General features: G+C 35.7%; 3 protein-coding genes across 5 annotated transcripts; 2 read left to right on the top strand and 1 right to left on the bottom strand.

Moving 5' to 3' along the window:
- Positions 1 to 249: 249 nt before the first annotated feature.
- LOC107024698 (putative MO25-like protein At5g47540) lies at positions 250 to 3720 on the top strand. 2 transcript variants are annotated; one of them, XM_027918282.1, is made up of 11 exons: positions 250 to 787; positions 1106 to 1267; positions 1372 to 1490; positions 1595 to 1669; positions 1935 to 2028; positions 2172 to 2231; positions 2349 to 2417; positions 2593 to 2691; positions 2938 to 2982; positions 3079 to 3181; positions 3260 to 3720. In XM_027918282.1, exons 1-11 carry the CDS (start codon positions 548 to 550, stop codon positions 3445 to 3447), a joined length of 1254 nt encoding a protein of 417 aa, XP_027774083.1. In that variant the 5' UTR covers positions 250 to 547; the 3' UTR covers positions 3448 to 3720. The 2 variants fall into 2 exon arrangements, with proteins under 2 accessions (XP_027774083.1, XP_015081170.1); XM_015225684.2 differs by having other exon boundaries at positions 254 to 787; positions 3278 to 3720.
- Positions 3721 to 5003: 1283 nt separating this feature from the next.
- Positions 5004 to 6132, top strand: LOC107024573. 2 transcript variants are annotated; one of them, XM_015225562.2, is made up of 2 exons: positions 5004 to 5444; positions 5642 to 5975. In XM_015225562.2, exon 1 carries the CDS (start codon positions 5253 to 5255, stop codon positions 5436 to 5438), a length of 186 nt encoding a protein of 61 aa, XP_015081048.1. In that variant the 5' UTR covers positions 5004 to 5252; the 3' UTR covers positions 5439 to 5444; positions 5642 to 5975. The 2 variants fall into 2 exon arrangements, with proteins under 2 accessions (XP_015081048.1, XP_015081047.1); XM_015225561.2 differs by lacking the exon at positions 5642 to 5975 and adding an exon at positions 6073 to 6132 and having other exon boundaries at positions 5005 to 5444.
- Positions 6133 to 7760: 1628 nt separating this feature from the next.
- LOC107025846 (glycerophosphodiester phosphodiesterase GDPDL4) lies at positions 7761 to 15045 on the bottom strand. The gene is made up of 9 exons (XM_015226611.1): positions 14679 to 15045; positions 13359 to 13652; positions 12130 to 12245; positions 11441 to 11942; positions 11275 to 11313; positions 10454 to 10738; positions 9806 to 9945; positions 8662 to 9139; positions 7761 to 8391 (listed from the first exon to the last, which is right to left on the bottom strand). Exons 1-9 carry the CDS (start codon positions 14785 to 14787, stop codon positions 8093 to 8095), a joined length of 2262 nt encoding a protein of 753 aa, XP_015082097.1. The 5' UTR covers positions 14788 to 15045; the 3' UTR covers positions 7761 to 8092.
- Between the last annotated feature and the right edge of the window lie 229 nt (positions 15046 to 15274).

Genomic DNA, 15274 nt, shown 5'->3' with positions numbered 1-15274 from the left:
TTATGATTAAGATAGATGGTTGAGCTAAACAATAGGCGCAGATAAATACTTATTGTTTTTTTTTTTTAAAAAAAATGCATCAAATCCGAGTCGTAATTTTCTTAGACTCCTAATAATATTAACGGATAGCATTTATTTCACCCACCTAAAAAATAAAACTGTATTTACTGATCATTTTTTTGAAAAAAAAAAAGGTTTATTTATTATATCTAAGAGGGAAAAAAATAGGATAAAAATTAAAAAGAAAAAAAAAAGTTGCAGAAAACAAATATATGCAAAGAGTGCAAAGATTATCATTGGAGGAGAAGGAGGGTGGTGAGTCTTTTTTTTTGTTTCAATTGTAAAAAAATAACATCATCCCAAATTCTCCTCTGATTCTGATTCAGAATTTTATCAAAAAAAAAAAACTTCTTATGTTTTAGCTATTAGTTTTTTCTGTAAATGGCATTGCGATTGTCATTTTTCTCTATTTCGTATCTCTCAATTTGCAAAAAAGTGTATTATATACATTCAAATCTACTATTAGCATTGTGAATTGTGATTCACAATGCCGATTCCGGCGACTCGAATCGCGGGATTAGCAAATGGGATAAATGGATCCAGGCAAGTGAAACCAAATAAGTTGAAGAAATTGTTTACTAAGGCGTTTCGTGCAACTGCTGTTAAATCCATCTTCAAATCGAAGGCTAAGCGTAAGCCTCCCGCTGAAATTGTTCGTCGGGTCAGATTTTTGCTTGAGGCTGTTCATTCCCTCGATGACAATGTTGATCCCAGTCATTTCGACAAGGTAACTTATTTTTTGATTTTTTTTTTTGTTTCCGAAATGCATTTATATTGGAATCATTGTTGGTTAGCTGAATAAGAAATAAGTTATTCCTGTATTGATTTTGATTTGATGTTATAGTTGACAATTTGGAAACTCGCATAACGTTTAAGTTATGAGGAATGTATGTATATTATGTAGGATAGAGGATGGAATAATTAATGCAATAATAACTAATACATGTATAACTCTAATTCCGACTATGAGATTTCACATGCATGCTATTTCAAAATTATTTGGATTTTTTCTGTATTTTTATGATATTTAATATATGCTTGTCAGATGGAAGAACTGGATTCTCTTTTACATGAGGTGAAAGCAATGTTGTATGGTAGTAATGAATGTGAACCTGCTGTTGACGCATGCGCGCAATTGACTCAGGAGTTTTTTCGAGAGAATACATTTCGCCTCATCATCATTTGTTTACCTAAATTGAACTTGGAGGTGAGTATTTATACATTTGATTCGTGTGGAATTACTCTAAGATTTTTACTTCATTGTCTCTAGTTTGCCCGAACTTGTTACCAAAATGATCATTCTTTTCTTAGGCTCGTAAAGATGTCACGCGTATTGTGGCCAATCTACAAAGGCAACCGGTTAATTCACGTTTGATTGCATCTGATTATTTGGAAGCCAACTCGGACCTTATGGATCATTTGGTATGCGGGTAAGCTAATCTGTATTTTTCTCCTTACCTGGTTGGCGGAATGCCCTCTGTTCCTCGTGATCTTCAACTTAATCACGACCTTGTCCTCACTGTTTCTGTTATAGATATGATGATCCAGGTCTTGCTTTGCATTACGGAACAATGCTGAGGGAGTGTATTCGCCATCAAGTTGTTGCAAGGTAAGCAACTCCGTGAACACCGTTAATATGTTAATTGGAAGTTGCTATGATCAATGGTTTGTTTTGTGTTATTATTGACTCCTAGGTTCCTTCTTACTTTACCGATGAACAACAATGCTTTTTTGCTTTTTGTTTAAACCATCACTTCTTCTCGTGGTGTTGTTATGTTCAACGTATGTTATTATTATTCTCTGATTGATCTTATATTGTTAGTTTTGTTAGTGTTTATGGGCAATTTTCCCATAATCTGTCGAAATATTTGCAGATATGTATTGAACTCCGAGCACATGAAAAAGTTTTTCGATCACATGCAAATCCCAGAATTTGATGTTGCTGCAGATGCTACAGCAACCTTTAAGGTTAATAATCACAAAATCTGTGATGACATGATTTCTTGATCTGTCTCATTTCTGTTAACAATGAACTATTACCACTCGCCACATAATATTCGTCATACTGTTACTCTAACTTCAATCTTCTTTCCGTTTGCAACTTATTGCAGGAGCTTATGACCAGGCATAAATCCACAGTTGCTGAATTTCTCTCTGAAAATTATGATTGGGTATGTTGTGATCCTCATTAGCCATTTGTAAGATTTTCTTTATGCTAGTTCAATAGCACCAACTTCATCCTACGACGTACCAGTGTAACATATTCTCCATCTTTTTTTTGGTTATAGTTCTTCGTTGAATTTAACGCAAAACTTTTGGAATCAGCAAACTATATTACCAGAAGACAAGCTATCAAGGTAAACTAGATGTCAAATTCTCATCTCAGTTTGATTTGGTGTTGGTTCCGCGGGCTTCAATGATTTTCTTTTACTTTGTATACATTTAAGTAATTTCTCTGCTATATTTCATCACGATAAAAGTATTTTTCATGCTTATAAATAAGTTTTATCCGACCTCTTGTCTATTTTACAGCTTTTGGGAGATATTTTACTTGATCGCTCAAATTCTGCTGTGATGACACGCTATGTCAGCTCGAAGGATAATCTAAGGATTTTGATGAATCTTTTGAGGGTATGTCATTCTACCAATGTACCATAAGTTAGGACTTCTTTTCCCCTCGGAGTATTTTGCAACATCATACAAATTCTCCGAGTAATAAAGACAATGATGGAATAACTTCTTTCCATAATTTGATTCATGAGTTTATCTCTCGTCATTTGATTCTCTCGTGTCCATTTTCTCTATGTTTACTTGACACATTATTATACGACTTCAAGCTTGCTGCTACATTTCCTTCTCGATCTTTTCATGTTTCAGGAGGCTAGCAAGAACATTCAACTAGATGCATTTCATGTGTTTAAGGTAATCCTTCATAACATTCAATTACTAATTATCTGGTGTTCATGTATGGCGACTACTCTTCACTTCTCTCTGCTTGTTCTTATGTTCTGTTGACAGCTTTTCGTTGCCAATAGAAACAAGCCTACTGACATTGTCAACATAATCGTGGCCAATAGAAGCAAGCTTCTACGTTTCTTTGCAAGTTTCAGGATCGATAAAGGTACTAAAACTTTACTTCAATCAACCAATATAAACGTTGATATTATCTTCGTATGGGGAATGGTATATATAAATACAGAACATTGTTTGTTTGCAGAAGATGAACAATTCGAAGCAGATAAAGCTCAAGTTGTGAAAGAAATTGCAGAACTTGAAGCAAAAGGACCTCTTTTCTCAGGGGAACTGCATAAATTTCCCGGTACACCTACTGCTTCAGGAGAACTGTATAAGTTACCAACGACACCTCTCTCGAGACAAGTTACATAATTTCCCAAAACACGAGACTAACTACAAGCTCTGGAGAATCGAAAAAGCTTTAGTATACGAGTCATTGTTTTATGAATTATACTAAAATAAACGGTTTTTTTAAAACTTTTCGAGTCTGTTGATCAAAGAATTACTAATTGCAGTGGAGTATGTCATCTTTGCTCTGGTTATTTGAAAGAGCATCGATAAGAAACATGTTATTCATGGTGTAAATCGAATATTTGTCAATTTTCTTTGTCTTAAACAACGTTATATATAACTTTCTTACAGCCATGTTCCTGAGTTTGTTGGGCACTTACTTGCATGCTTTATAGTACATTCATTTGCAGATTCCTGAGATTCATATTATCGATCCTTTTAACTTGTTTGGGATTGAAGTGTAGTGATCGTTGTAAAGGTTTTGTATTTAAAAAGTTTCAATTTTGAACTCATATGGGGTTCTTGAGTAAGCCTAAAACTGAAGAACAATATTTTTGATAGTTTGAAACTAAAATAAAATTCATAAAAATAAGTTCATTTTTTCATTAAGCTGTATTAAATTAATAGATAGTGACTTAAAATTTTATTTTTTAAAGGTCAATCAAGAAGCACGTAGAATAGTATTAGTCTTTATTGAATTCTTTTACTACTATATTGAATATTTTTGTAACTTTAAAGAAATTATCTTAATAAATAATGCTCTATCACTTTTATAACATATAAAAATTTAAAATTGAGATTAAACCCGCATAAAACAACATGGATCCGCAACCCTATCCACCCCACATTAGTTTTTAAAAAAGAAAAAAAAGGACAAATATATCTCCAAACTATCGTAAATGGTATGCAGATACCCTCCATCATATTTGTGGCACATTGGTGCCCCTGTCTTCCAAAAACTAGAGAATATGTACCCTTTATACTAACGAACATATATGTGTCATAATCTTATCTATCGACGCGACATCGGATTGATGGATAAAAATTGTACAACGTGTCTCTATTTAGTCTTTCGTTAGAGTGAAGGATATATAAACTCTAATTTTTGGACGGCAGAGGCACCAATATCCCAAAAATATGACAGAAGATATCTACGTACCATTTATGATATGGGAAACTTACATATATATACTATAATAAAAAAATATTTACCATTTATAGCAGTAATATTTTCTTTTCACTTGACCACTTATAATTCATTTATAATACAAGTTTAATACATATTACAAAGAACAATTTATTATTCACATATAATACAAGTTTTAATGATGGATAATATATTTATCACACATTTTAATACACTTATAATACAATGTGATTTTTTTTTTTACCAAACAAACATAATATATTTCAAAAACAATTATAATTCAAATATATTGCATACATAATTCACTTTTAATACATATTACAGATTTATCACAAATTGCTATAAATGGTAATAAACAAAAAGTATCGCTAAAATCAGTAATTATTTTTTAAAATGTATTAATTTATGTAATTTTTCCTTATGATAATTTGGGATATATTTATTCTTTTTCCTTTTAAAAAAACTCACTTCAACCCGCCCCGCCCCGGGCATCTCTCCGGGCTTTTATGGGTTGGATTATGTCACTATGATACAGATTGATGGGCCTGATCGAAGAAGCCCAATGAAAAACCCGTGTATTAACACAGCAGAAGAATCGTCATTTCTTCCAGATCTTCATACATTTTGTTCAATTCACAAAATCTGAAATTTTTGCTCAAACATTGAATTCTGGATTTCTGTTATTTCTATGATTTTGAAGATTTTTGTGTAAATTGTTGTTAGGATCCCCAAAATTGAAATGGTTTTGTGCTACCCGTCATCTCCTTCAAAGTTTGCTGCTACATTGGCGTGTTTTTTTGGTGGTGTTGCTCTGTTTGCTTTTGGTGTACATCATTCTTATATCAATATTGCTCCTCAACAAGCTCGAACTAAAGCTCGGAATGACTTTGTCAAGGATCGATTGAGAAAGAAATATGGCAAATAATTCATGGTAATTAGCAATAGCATTTCCCAATTGCTCATATTTGCGGTTTATCTTTGTTTTTTTGGTTTAATTTTAGCTGTATGTATTACGATTTCATTGGATTATTTGTAGTGATATTGTGTTCATGAAGTTAACGGAAAGAAATGATTTAAACCAAACTAAGCAACTAACCTTTTGGTATGTGCTTCATTGATGATCCTCAGCTGGTCTGTTGTATGCTCACACATCACGCGATGAAGGATAAATTTTGAAAGCATATGATTAACTATGTGATACCATAAGCTTGATTTTTACGGATGAGCTAAGATCATGAAGAACTTCTCGTGTTGGTTGTAATGTAGGCTATCAAATAGATAGAATTATGTGGTCTAGTGTGATGTGATTCCAGTGGCGCAAAAAAGAAAATCCCTTCACCACAAACTCCCCACTGAAGGAATATTGATTGTATTGAAGTGTTAACCTAATAAGGGAATACATGGGAGATATATATAGGAGATATAGGAAGGAGTACTAATCCTAATAGGACTAGGATTAAGGAGTACTAATCCTAATAGGACTAGGATTAGTACACAGTAAATACTAATATTATTTAATACTATTTATTTAATACTATCTGTTATTATCCCCCCTCAAGCTGAGCTGAGCGGAAGCGAACGGAAGCTTGGAACTGAGGTAATCGTGCTGTCGGCTCGGGAGAGGCTTGGTGAGAATATCAGCCGGTTGTTCTTCAGTGGGTACATACTGCACAGTCATGGTGCCGGCCTGAACTTCATCGCGAACAAAGAGACAATCGGTATCAACATGCTTCATTCTGGTGTGTAGGACGGAATTCTTGGCCACACAGATGGTTGATTTGTTGTCACAATAGAGAGCAGGAACAGTGTGAGTGGCGCGGAGTTCGCGAAGAATATATGTGACCCACATGGTCTCAGCAGCAAGAAGAGCAAGGGCGCGGTATTCAGCTTCAGTCGAGGACCGAGAGACCTTGGGTTGTTTTTTTGTACACCAGGAGATCAGGTTCGGCCCCAAAAAAACGAGAAACCCCGATGTAGATTTTCTGTCATTTTTATCATTCGCCCAATCTGAATCTGAGAAACCCCGAAGCTCCAAGTCCCCGGGTCGAATGAGTAAACCACGACCAAGAGTGCCAAAAATGTACCTGAGAATGCGTTTTAGACAATGGTAATCATGTCACTTGGTTGATGCATGCGCTGAGCAACTCGGTTGACAGCAAACTGGATGTCAGGACGGGTAATGGCCAGATACTGTAGAGCCCCAATGAGGCTGCGGAAGTTGGTGATATCGGCAAAGGGGGTGTTGGCTCCATTCCATTTTTGCTACCATTCAGCCCTGCAACGTTGCATTTATGCAGTGTCATCTCGTTTAACTTTGTCAAATTACTTGTCAACAGCTTAGCCTATGGCAACAAAGATATAGCTAGCATTGTTGTTTTGTGATCTGCTGGTGGAGTGTATGTACGTCACCACATACCTCTACTTATTAAGGTGTATCGATGATCAGCAATATATTTGAGTTAACAAATGTGGATGGGTGCAGTAAGGCTAATCCAAGGGTTGCAGGAGGTGGTAGAGTTGTTAGAGATCATGATGGCCTTTGGTTCTTTCTAAGGCTATTCTCCAAGGATTGACAGATGCTACCTTATGACTATTCTAGAGTCCCGACTCCATGCTATTGGTAGATATAAAATCAGTACTCCGTGGTAGATATAGAGCATCAATCATCAACCGAATTTGGTCCTTGAAGTTTTGTGCACGTCTTTAGGGAAGGAAATGGCATTGCTAATTTGGGTGTTACAGACAAAGAGCACATTGTTGTCTTCAGTGAAGCAAGAGCAGGATCGAATATGACTAATACACCAAACCTTGTTTGTGGTACTCAGTGAACTTTGTGCTAACTTTACTCTTTTTGTTCTATATGGAAAATGAAAGATATATCGCTGTGTGGTCTCTGTGTTTGATGCAAATGAACTGTGATATAGCTAAAACCATTTGTATTTCGTGCCTTGGAGGCTAAGGTGTATGTCTATGGTGCATCCTTTGATTAAAGAAAATGTGGATGCGTAAGCTATGCACATTTTTTATATCAAGTAAATGTACCATGAATTTACTAACGTTGCATTTGACTGTTCATGTTTCAGCTTGCAAATTTCTGTCGTTGAAGTTGTAACACAGAATAACCATCTGATGCAAAACCTTGTCTCTTTAATGAGGATTTGCTGGCAAAATTGAGATCATTAGTCATAAGGTCTGCAACATTTATTTGCAATTTTATATTACATGAATAGAATATAAAAAGGCTGTGTATGAAAAATACTAATTAAATTGATCATTGCTTATATCCAAAACAGAATTCTTACAAATAAATAGGCAATAAACCCCAGACACCCACTCAATCTGACCCAAAATGGAAAAAAAAGGGGAGGGAAGGGATGAAAAATAGAAACGAGGAAGAATGTAAAGAATAAACAAGAGCTGAAAATTTTGATACATCGCAAATACAGGGAAACAATCACGTGTTAAATGAGCTGACTATCGCCGCCATCATGTGCGACTCCATAATCACCAGAGTGAGGTTTGATCAGTAAGATGGCAAAACAATTGTACAAAATGGTGGCACCAAGGCAGAAATGGTCATCAATACACCATGAAAATTGCTACAAGAACTGCGACTGAGCTCATGAGAATGCTAGCAACAACTGAGGATTGGCCATTTGGAGGAGTAGTGGGAGCTCTAGCTGTAGAACCATCGTCATTACTTGGATTTATCTTTGCAACAGGTGGAAGGGGTGGCTCAGTCACATCACTTACATCGAGCACGGGGCTGGGAGGTTCGACTGGTGGCATAGACTGAACAGTCATGAGTCCCAGGAGACTCCCAGGTTGAACAGGGCTCATATATGGTGGCAAGTTTTTGTATGCTAAACAACGGTTCCCTGTACATTCCCAACAATTGGTATGTGTCAAATTGAGGATATATAGTAGTAATGTTGCATTTCGCACGAACAACTTAATGGATATGACCAAGCAAATGCTCTGGTAAAATATACACAAATCTAGCAGATTACACCAGAGATTCATTTATACTGAATGATGTTAGAGGATGATAATAGAGAAACTAAAAGAGAAAGAAAGGGGAAAGGGGGAAGAAGGGGTTGGGGTTGGAACACGGTATGAGAGACAACAAAGGTATATAAATAACTTACTTCGGTATCTAGCCGCTGTCCCAGGGTATTCTGTAACAAGACCATCAACACCAGCTCCAAGAACATAGTTGTTTATCTCAGTAGACGAATCTGAGAAGAAGTCCCATGCTTGAGATATAAACTCGTTATCAAATAGTCGTACATATACCGGGAGATTTGCTGACTGCAGCTTCTGCACAATATTCGTTTGTCCAATGATAAAAGCATCTTCACTGGGGAAGACTGATTTCTTGGTTATGACAACAGATTTTGCAAAGGTCTTGATCTCCAATATAGTTGAGTTCTTAATATCACTGATATTATCGTCAACCAAATAAACAAGTTCATAACTACTCTTCTTGAATTCTTCCAGAACAGAACTGTCATTTGATTGGATCATAACTTTCCTAGCTGTCTGATTATTGTAACCAGCGGTGCTTAGGGCATCCATAACCGCATCAGTTACACCTAATCCCTGCTTTGCCAGGTATGCGGCATTCTGCATGAAGCCAGAATATTGTGTCAAATAATGAGGAAGGAGGTAAAACCTCCAGTGTGCAAAGCTATCCATTAAAATCAGGATTTTTCCCGTGTAAACATAAAAAAAAAATGTAGCTACTTTGACTGTTCTTTCCTCTCTTTTTTTGTGATGTCAAAGTTCTATTTGTTTTTCTTATAATCCTTTATTCCTTTCAACATTGAGTGGGTAATCACCTTCATTCAGTAATGGAAATAGAATTATTATGATTCTGCTACTAAAAAGGAAGTCATAATTGTACTTGGAAAGCAGTTAAAATTGCTTAGTTGTAACTTGTAGAGAATATTTCAGAAAATTGGAGATATTGAGATCCTTTATATACTTGCAGACGATTAAACCTTCAAAATACTAGTCATAAAGTGAATCCTTTCTTTTTGAAAATATACAGACCATTTTCCAAAAGCATTTTCTGGTTCCAAATTCTTTCTAGGGAAAGTTTGGCATGCTTCCCACATTCAATCACCTATGAAATAGCATAAGAAGCTATGCAATTTGCACTCAGAATGAGGAGTGATAAAGAGTGAGTATATAACTTATAAGCATTTAGGATTCGGAAATGAGCTTACACTATATTGATGCATAAGAATATAGGTATAAATAAGGTCAGTAGTCCCTGAAGAAACTCACCTCTATGCTGATCATTATACCAGAAACATTAGCAGTTTTGGAAAATGTCAAGAAGTCTGCTAACGACATAAACTTTCCATCATTTCTGGCCTTTGGATTCCGTGACAATCTAAAGTCTGAATACCGGGTTGATATTACCGCTGCAAGACATTAGAGCATGTTTAAATGCATTTTGAAACAATAGTATTCCGAAATTTCAATTGAAGTAGTGCATAATCTTGCAATGACAAATAATTAGAAGAAAAGTAAGCATTTGCAGAAATGTCCAGATAAGAAATGAAGGTCTCTAGAAAATTCGAGAACATGTCTTAAAAGAGCTTGCGGAAAGTGTATGCCACAAAAGCATGTCAAAGTGGAAAAAAGAGGCTATTATTAAGCCAAATAAAATTCCAGTCTTTCTAATTATTTCACACATTTCAAAAACATTCTTAATGAGGAAGGAGAACTGGGATGATGAATTCCTAGAACATTGGTCCTCTTTAGGAGCTTATATGTGCAGTTCAAAAAAATTAACAAGCTAAAAGATAAATAGCTAAAAACTTAGATTAATCCCTGAATTTGTTATATGTGCAAAGATAAATGCATCACAGTAAAGAAGTCCCAGATATGAAGAAGATAAAAGAACACAATAAAGATAATTCAACTTACGTTTCAGCGTTTGAATATCGCTCCAGTTAAGGTTGATGGTGAGTATTCCATCTGTTATCTGAAGCTCTGGAACAGTGGTAGAGATGTCGCTGAATGGTGATTGGGCCGCAGTCGTCGTGTCTATCAGATTTATCGAACTAAGGCAGAAGGGTATTCCATCTTTTGTCATTTGGACAGGACAGCCAATAATATCTGCACCATCAGAAGCAGCTTTTGTATATGCTAAATCTGTACAACCAGGATAGTCACCACTTGCTCCTTGAGGTGCGATAATCTGAAGAGTTACTGCAGGCCAAAGGAGGAAGAGAGAAAACAAGAGAGTGAACATGGATAATCAGTATGACATCATTTGGTGAACTAGTTATGCATGGATATCTTAGAGTGAATTGTTATATGCTGAACGATAACAGAGATTTTTGTGCAGGGGACGCCTACTATAAGGTATGTCATCATTAGTTACTGACATCTAGGTATTGCTAATACATGTAATATATTTCCGCATTGTACTGCAGTAAAACAATACATAATTTATGTCCGTATAAATAACGCATAGTTTAACATGGAATGTCGCATGTGAACAAGGGACAGGGTAAAGCTCATTTACTTAGAAAGTTACGTTAATCAAATTCAAGGTTTCAATTTTATGAAAATTAGTTGACTCCATGTTCAATTCATTTTAAACCAAAAATGTGAGAATTTGAAAGCTTTGCAAGATAACTTGCATTGTCAAGATTTCAATGAAAATGTTTATTTTAATGAAAATGTCTAAACATATTAAACAACATAATTATTCTGGAAAAGTGTGTATATCAACAGCATACCTTGAGGCTTATCATTTGCACCCAAATGCGAGAAGCAATCTGCGAGATTAGAAATGGATAAGTACCATAGAAAGAATAGACCAAACAAGTGAAACTATGAGAGCAGTAAACAAAGCTTATACTAGCACACTCTCAATACAGAGAATCAAAATAGACTGTCACTTACCTACTGACGCAGATGGAGACATTGGGAAGTCAGATAACACTCCGTCCACCGAGAACTCACCGTTGTCTATAAAGGATAAATACTCAGCTACAGGATCATAGCTATAATTATAAGCAAATGGTACATCATTAACAAAGTCGGCTGCATAAATCTCAAGTCCTTCCTTATGAGCGTCCGAAACGACCGATGTATGTGGCTGCAAGTACAAGCTGCTGTCCGTTGGCCAGATATAGTGTTTGGGAACAAGAATCCCAGCGGCAAAGGTTTTAACAAATGTGAGATTCTTCACTAGAGAACCATATGTTTGACTTGTTGATGGCTCAACATCATCTTCGTTGAGAAACCGGAAAACGCGCTTTGTCACTCGTGGATTCAATCGCGATGCGATACTTCGCAGGAAATTCACCTCAGGTGATGAAATATAGTTGGCAATAACACTTCTAGATAGGGAAACAACAAAGCTTCTCATACTCAGATTGTGCTGGCTGTAGAAGGAATCATGCTGGAAATGTATTTGCAGAAGAATGAGTTAAATAATTGTTAGGCCTACACAAACTTAACATACCACACATCAAATGCAGCAGTGCATGGTATGATAATTAAACTGTTCCTCTTAGATTCTTAGAGATTGAAAAACTGAAAGTAGGCAACAAGTAAGTACCAAAAGCATACTGTAATCAAATGCATACCTGGATATTCAACCATAATCCTGGAGGTTTGACTTGGGTAGCTACATCCTGGACAGTAAGAATTTGCTGGGGAGTGCCATCAAATCTAGGCGACCGCGAATACACTCCTTGTTTCACTGTTCCAGGCATCAGGATTAATCTCTTTTTAGTAGAATTTCAGATCACCAGAGGCTAACTTTCATCAAGCCATAACAATAAGTCCAACTCTAATGAGAGATTCTCTAGACTATACCAGCAACATGTTTTGGCATAAGCATATATGATCTATTTGGGTCCTAAGGAAATGCACAGGGCAACTCATTTTCTAAGGTGATCTGATTCTACATTTTTTTAAAACATAAAATAAGATAGTGGTTGAGGGAGGGGAAAATTTTTTATGACAAAATATATTTCTCCCTCCGTCCCATTTTATTTTAGGTAGTTTGACTCGGCACAAAGTTTAAGAAAGAAAGGATGACTTTTGAAACTTTGGTCTAAAATGAATAATAGAAATTTGTTTAGCTATAAATCATTTCATTAAGGAAAAAATAGATATTTTAAAGTTAAATTATTACTTAATATAGAAATGTGTCATTCTTTTTGGGACCGACTAAAAAAGAAAATAAGTCATACAAATTGGGAGAAAGGGAGATACAAACAATACTAGCATATTAGTATGCAGATTTACTGCCAATTAGCACTTGATCTGAGAGTCAAACTTTTAAAAGATAGGACCACAGTTATTCCACAAAATGAAAACCTAGATTAAGTTTTTCATCTATCAACCCTTCTCGAAGCATAAGTATGTAAAAGAAATGATAACCGCAGTCCCAACATATCAGAATTGTTTTAGAACCAAATAAATACAGATACATAATGGCTTTAGACACACTATAATGGTATGGCACCAGAACCTGGGCTGTCCTGCATTAAAAGAAAAGAGGGCAGTGACTGTACCACCTTCACAGATCAGCAAAAGAATGGCAAAACAAAGACAGTGAAGCTAAGCACCATTTAAAATTCCAAATGAATAAATCCCTGAAATCAATTGGTTTATTAAGTAAAACAAAACTAGTGGAGAAGCCTCTCAATTACATATGATAGGTAAAACAGGCCGCTTTGGAGTGTAAACTCATTGCCCAAAACAAGTTCTTTACTAGGTGTAACTGCTGATCTAAACAGCCATTCACATATATAGGACCATAAAAAGCATATAGTAAAAGATACAAAAGGTCAAGATTTAATCTTACAGCTGACAGGTGCCAAATCCTTGATGCTGAAATCTATAGAAAACCATCCTGTCTGAGGAATTCCATTCACCGAGTAGTTGTTATTCCTGTTTGGGTAGAGAGTATCGATGTCAGAAGCATTGTTAAGCTTGATATCAGGAAAACAAATGCCAACCCCGTCTTTTGTGAGTTGAACATCACACCAAGCAACCCAATCAGCCGAGCTAATTGCTTGTGCCAACATATAGGCATTAAAGCTTGAATCAGGAAGTAACCCAGAAAATCCTCCACGAGCTATGACTTTTGGTGCATCTCCTGCAAAGTAGAAAGATGGATTTAGTCAAAATACAACAATGAAACAAAAGAATCTTATTCATTATTTTCTCGTATAGGCAAAGAAAAGAACACTTCTACGGACTATTTTAACAAATAGGGAGTGCTAACTAATTCACCGTTGAAATCCTATCTGGAGTTCTGTCCCCTTATTCAAGGGAACTTTTCCTTCTTTTCATTCTTTCTTTTTTTCCTTCTTGGAGGAGGTGATTTAGGTATGAGTTGCTGCCAAAGAGTTGCATCAACTACAGTGGGAAATAAGAAGACAGTTGCAAAGAGAACATTTTTTTTTCTTTTGAAAATTGAAAGCATCTTGGCATGTTTCTCCAAAATCTAGAAGACCATGGCAATGACTAGCAACTGAAAATCAAAAGTTAACTTTGCAAAAATCAGAAAAACAATGACTTGTGTTCTTTCAAGATGTTTCCTTACTGCAACTTCAGGTACCACCAGCATCATACTAACAACCATTACTGGCATAGAATTACAGAAGCAGATGTCTCCAGTGCAACAGTTAAATCACTGCTTCCTGAGCAGCTAGCTTACTATTAACAGGTACTATCCATCACATTCTAGATGCAGCTTTTGATTTTCCCCTGATTAAACTAACTTGATCAGAAATCTCACAACAGCTCAAACGCCTGAACACTGAAGAATACTTCAAACGAACAAATCATCCTAACAATTCTCCCGCTCCAGTTACTATCCAGCAAAATTATAGGCAAAACTATTCTAAACTACAGAATCTAAACCTTTTTTTCACGATTTCTTCAATATCGTATAGCTAAATTGAACTTCCATTGTTAATTTTTCTGAAATACAAAAGTCTACTCAGCAAGCAACTGTTGTAACAAATTCATAGCTGAAAAAAAAACTCCAAAAAAAACGCATCCGAAGAACTTATCATGATCTCTTCAATTCCTTCATAGCTAATCTGAACTTCGAGAGATATTTTAAGCTTACTCTTAACTTATTAAGTAGAAATTTAGAGAGAGAAAAAAAAGTTACCGCTCAGTGTTTGCCATTTAGAGGTTACATTGCTAGATCTTTGAGCAGCAACAAATGCAACTGAGCAACAAAGTACCAGGAGACATAAAACAGAACGCATTTTCCTCATTTCCGGCGAGCTTAGCCGGAGAATCGTTTTCCGGCGTAATTTTTTTCCGTTTGTGACGGAGGTGGAGGAGAATATGGAGAGATTCAGCTGATTTGTGTGAAGAAAAAGTGTGATGATTGACAAGTTTGAGGAGACTTTGAGAGCAGATAGATAGAGAGAGAAAGTGTGTGAGTGTTTGTGCCTTGCCTTTGAGGGGTGTGGGCTATTTTCAGGCTGGCAAATATTTTTAGCACTATTTATGCATACAACTATTAGTTGTACTAATGGATGCCGATGCTTTCATTACGCGTCTCTTGCTATATAGAATAGCTGTATTTAAATAATCTTCAGCGGCTCATGCCTCTAGCTAAACGTAAAAACTAAGTCTATCGTGTTTATATCAAAATAATAAATGCATATCATAATTAATAAAGTAAAAATGTATGTTTATTAATTATACATGATTAAGTTATATTTTCAATCGAACAATAATAATGCATCTGTTAAA

Source organism: Solanum pennellii, chromosome 7 (genome assembly GCF_001406875.1).
Source record: "Solanum pennellii chromosome 7, SPENNV200".
In the NCBI taxonomy this organism is placed as follows: domain Eukaryota; kingdom Viridiplantae; phylum Streptophyta; class Magnoliopsida; order Solanales; family Solanaceae; genus Solanum; species Solanum pennellii.
The sequence above is the reverse complement of the archived record's forward strand: the minus strand, read 5'-3'. Positions and strand labels throughout refer to the sequence as shown.

Excerpts from the sequence above, each read along its gene's own strand:
- LOC107024698 (XM_027918282.1), top strand. The coding sequence starts at position 548 with ATGCCGATTCCGGCGACTCGAATCGCGGGATTAGCAAATGGGATAAAT. Across the intron at positions 1,670-1,934 it reads CGCCATCAAGTTGTTGCAAG|ATATGTATTGAACTCCGAGC; the intron begins GTAAGCAACTCC and ends AAATATTTGCAG. Across the intron at positions 3,182-3,259 it reads AAGTTTCAGGATCGATAAAG|AACATTGTTTGTTTGCAGAA; the intron begins GTACTAAAACTT and ends ATATAAATACAG.
- LOC107024573 (XM_015225561.2), top strand. The coding sequence starts at position 5,253 with ATGGTTTTGTGCTACCCGTCATCTCCTTCAAAGTTTGCTGCTACATTG.
- LOC107025846 (XM_015226611.1), bottom strand. The coding sequence starts at position 14,787 with ATGAGGAAAATGCGTTCTGTTTTATGTCTCCTGGTACTTTGTTGCTCA. Across the intron at positions 12,246-13,358 it reads GGATTTGGCACCTGTCAGCT|TGAAACAAGGAGTGTATTCG; the intron begins GTAAGATTAAAT and ends TGCCTGGAACAG. Across the intron at positions 9,140-9,805 it reads GTATAATGATCAGCATAGAG|AATGCCGCATACCTGGCAAA; the intron begins GTGAGTTTCTTC and ends GGCTTCATGCAG.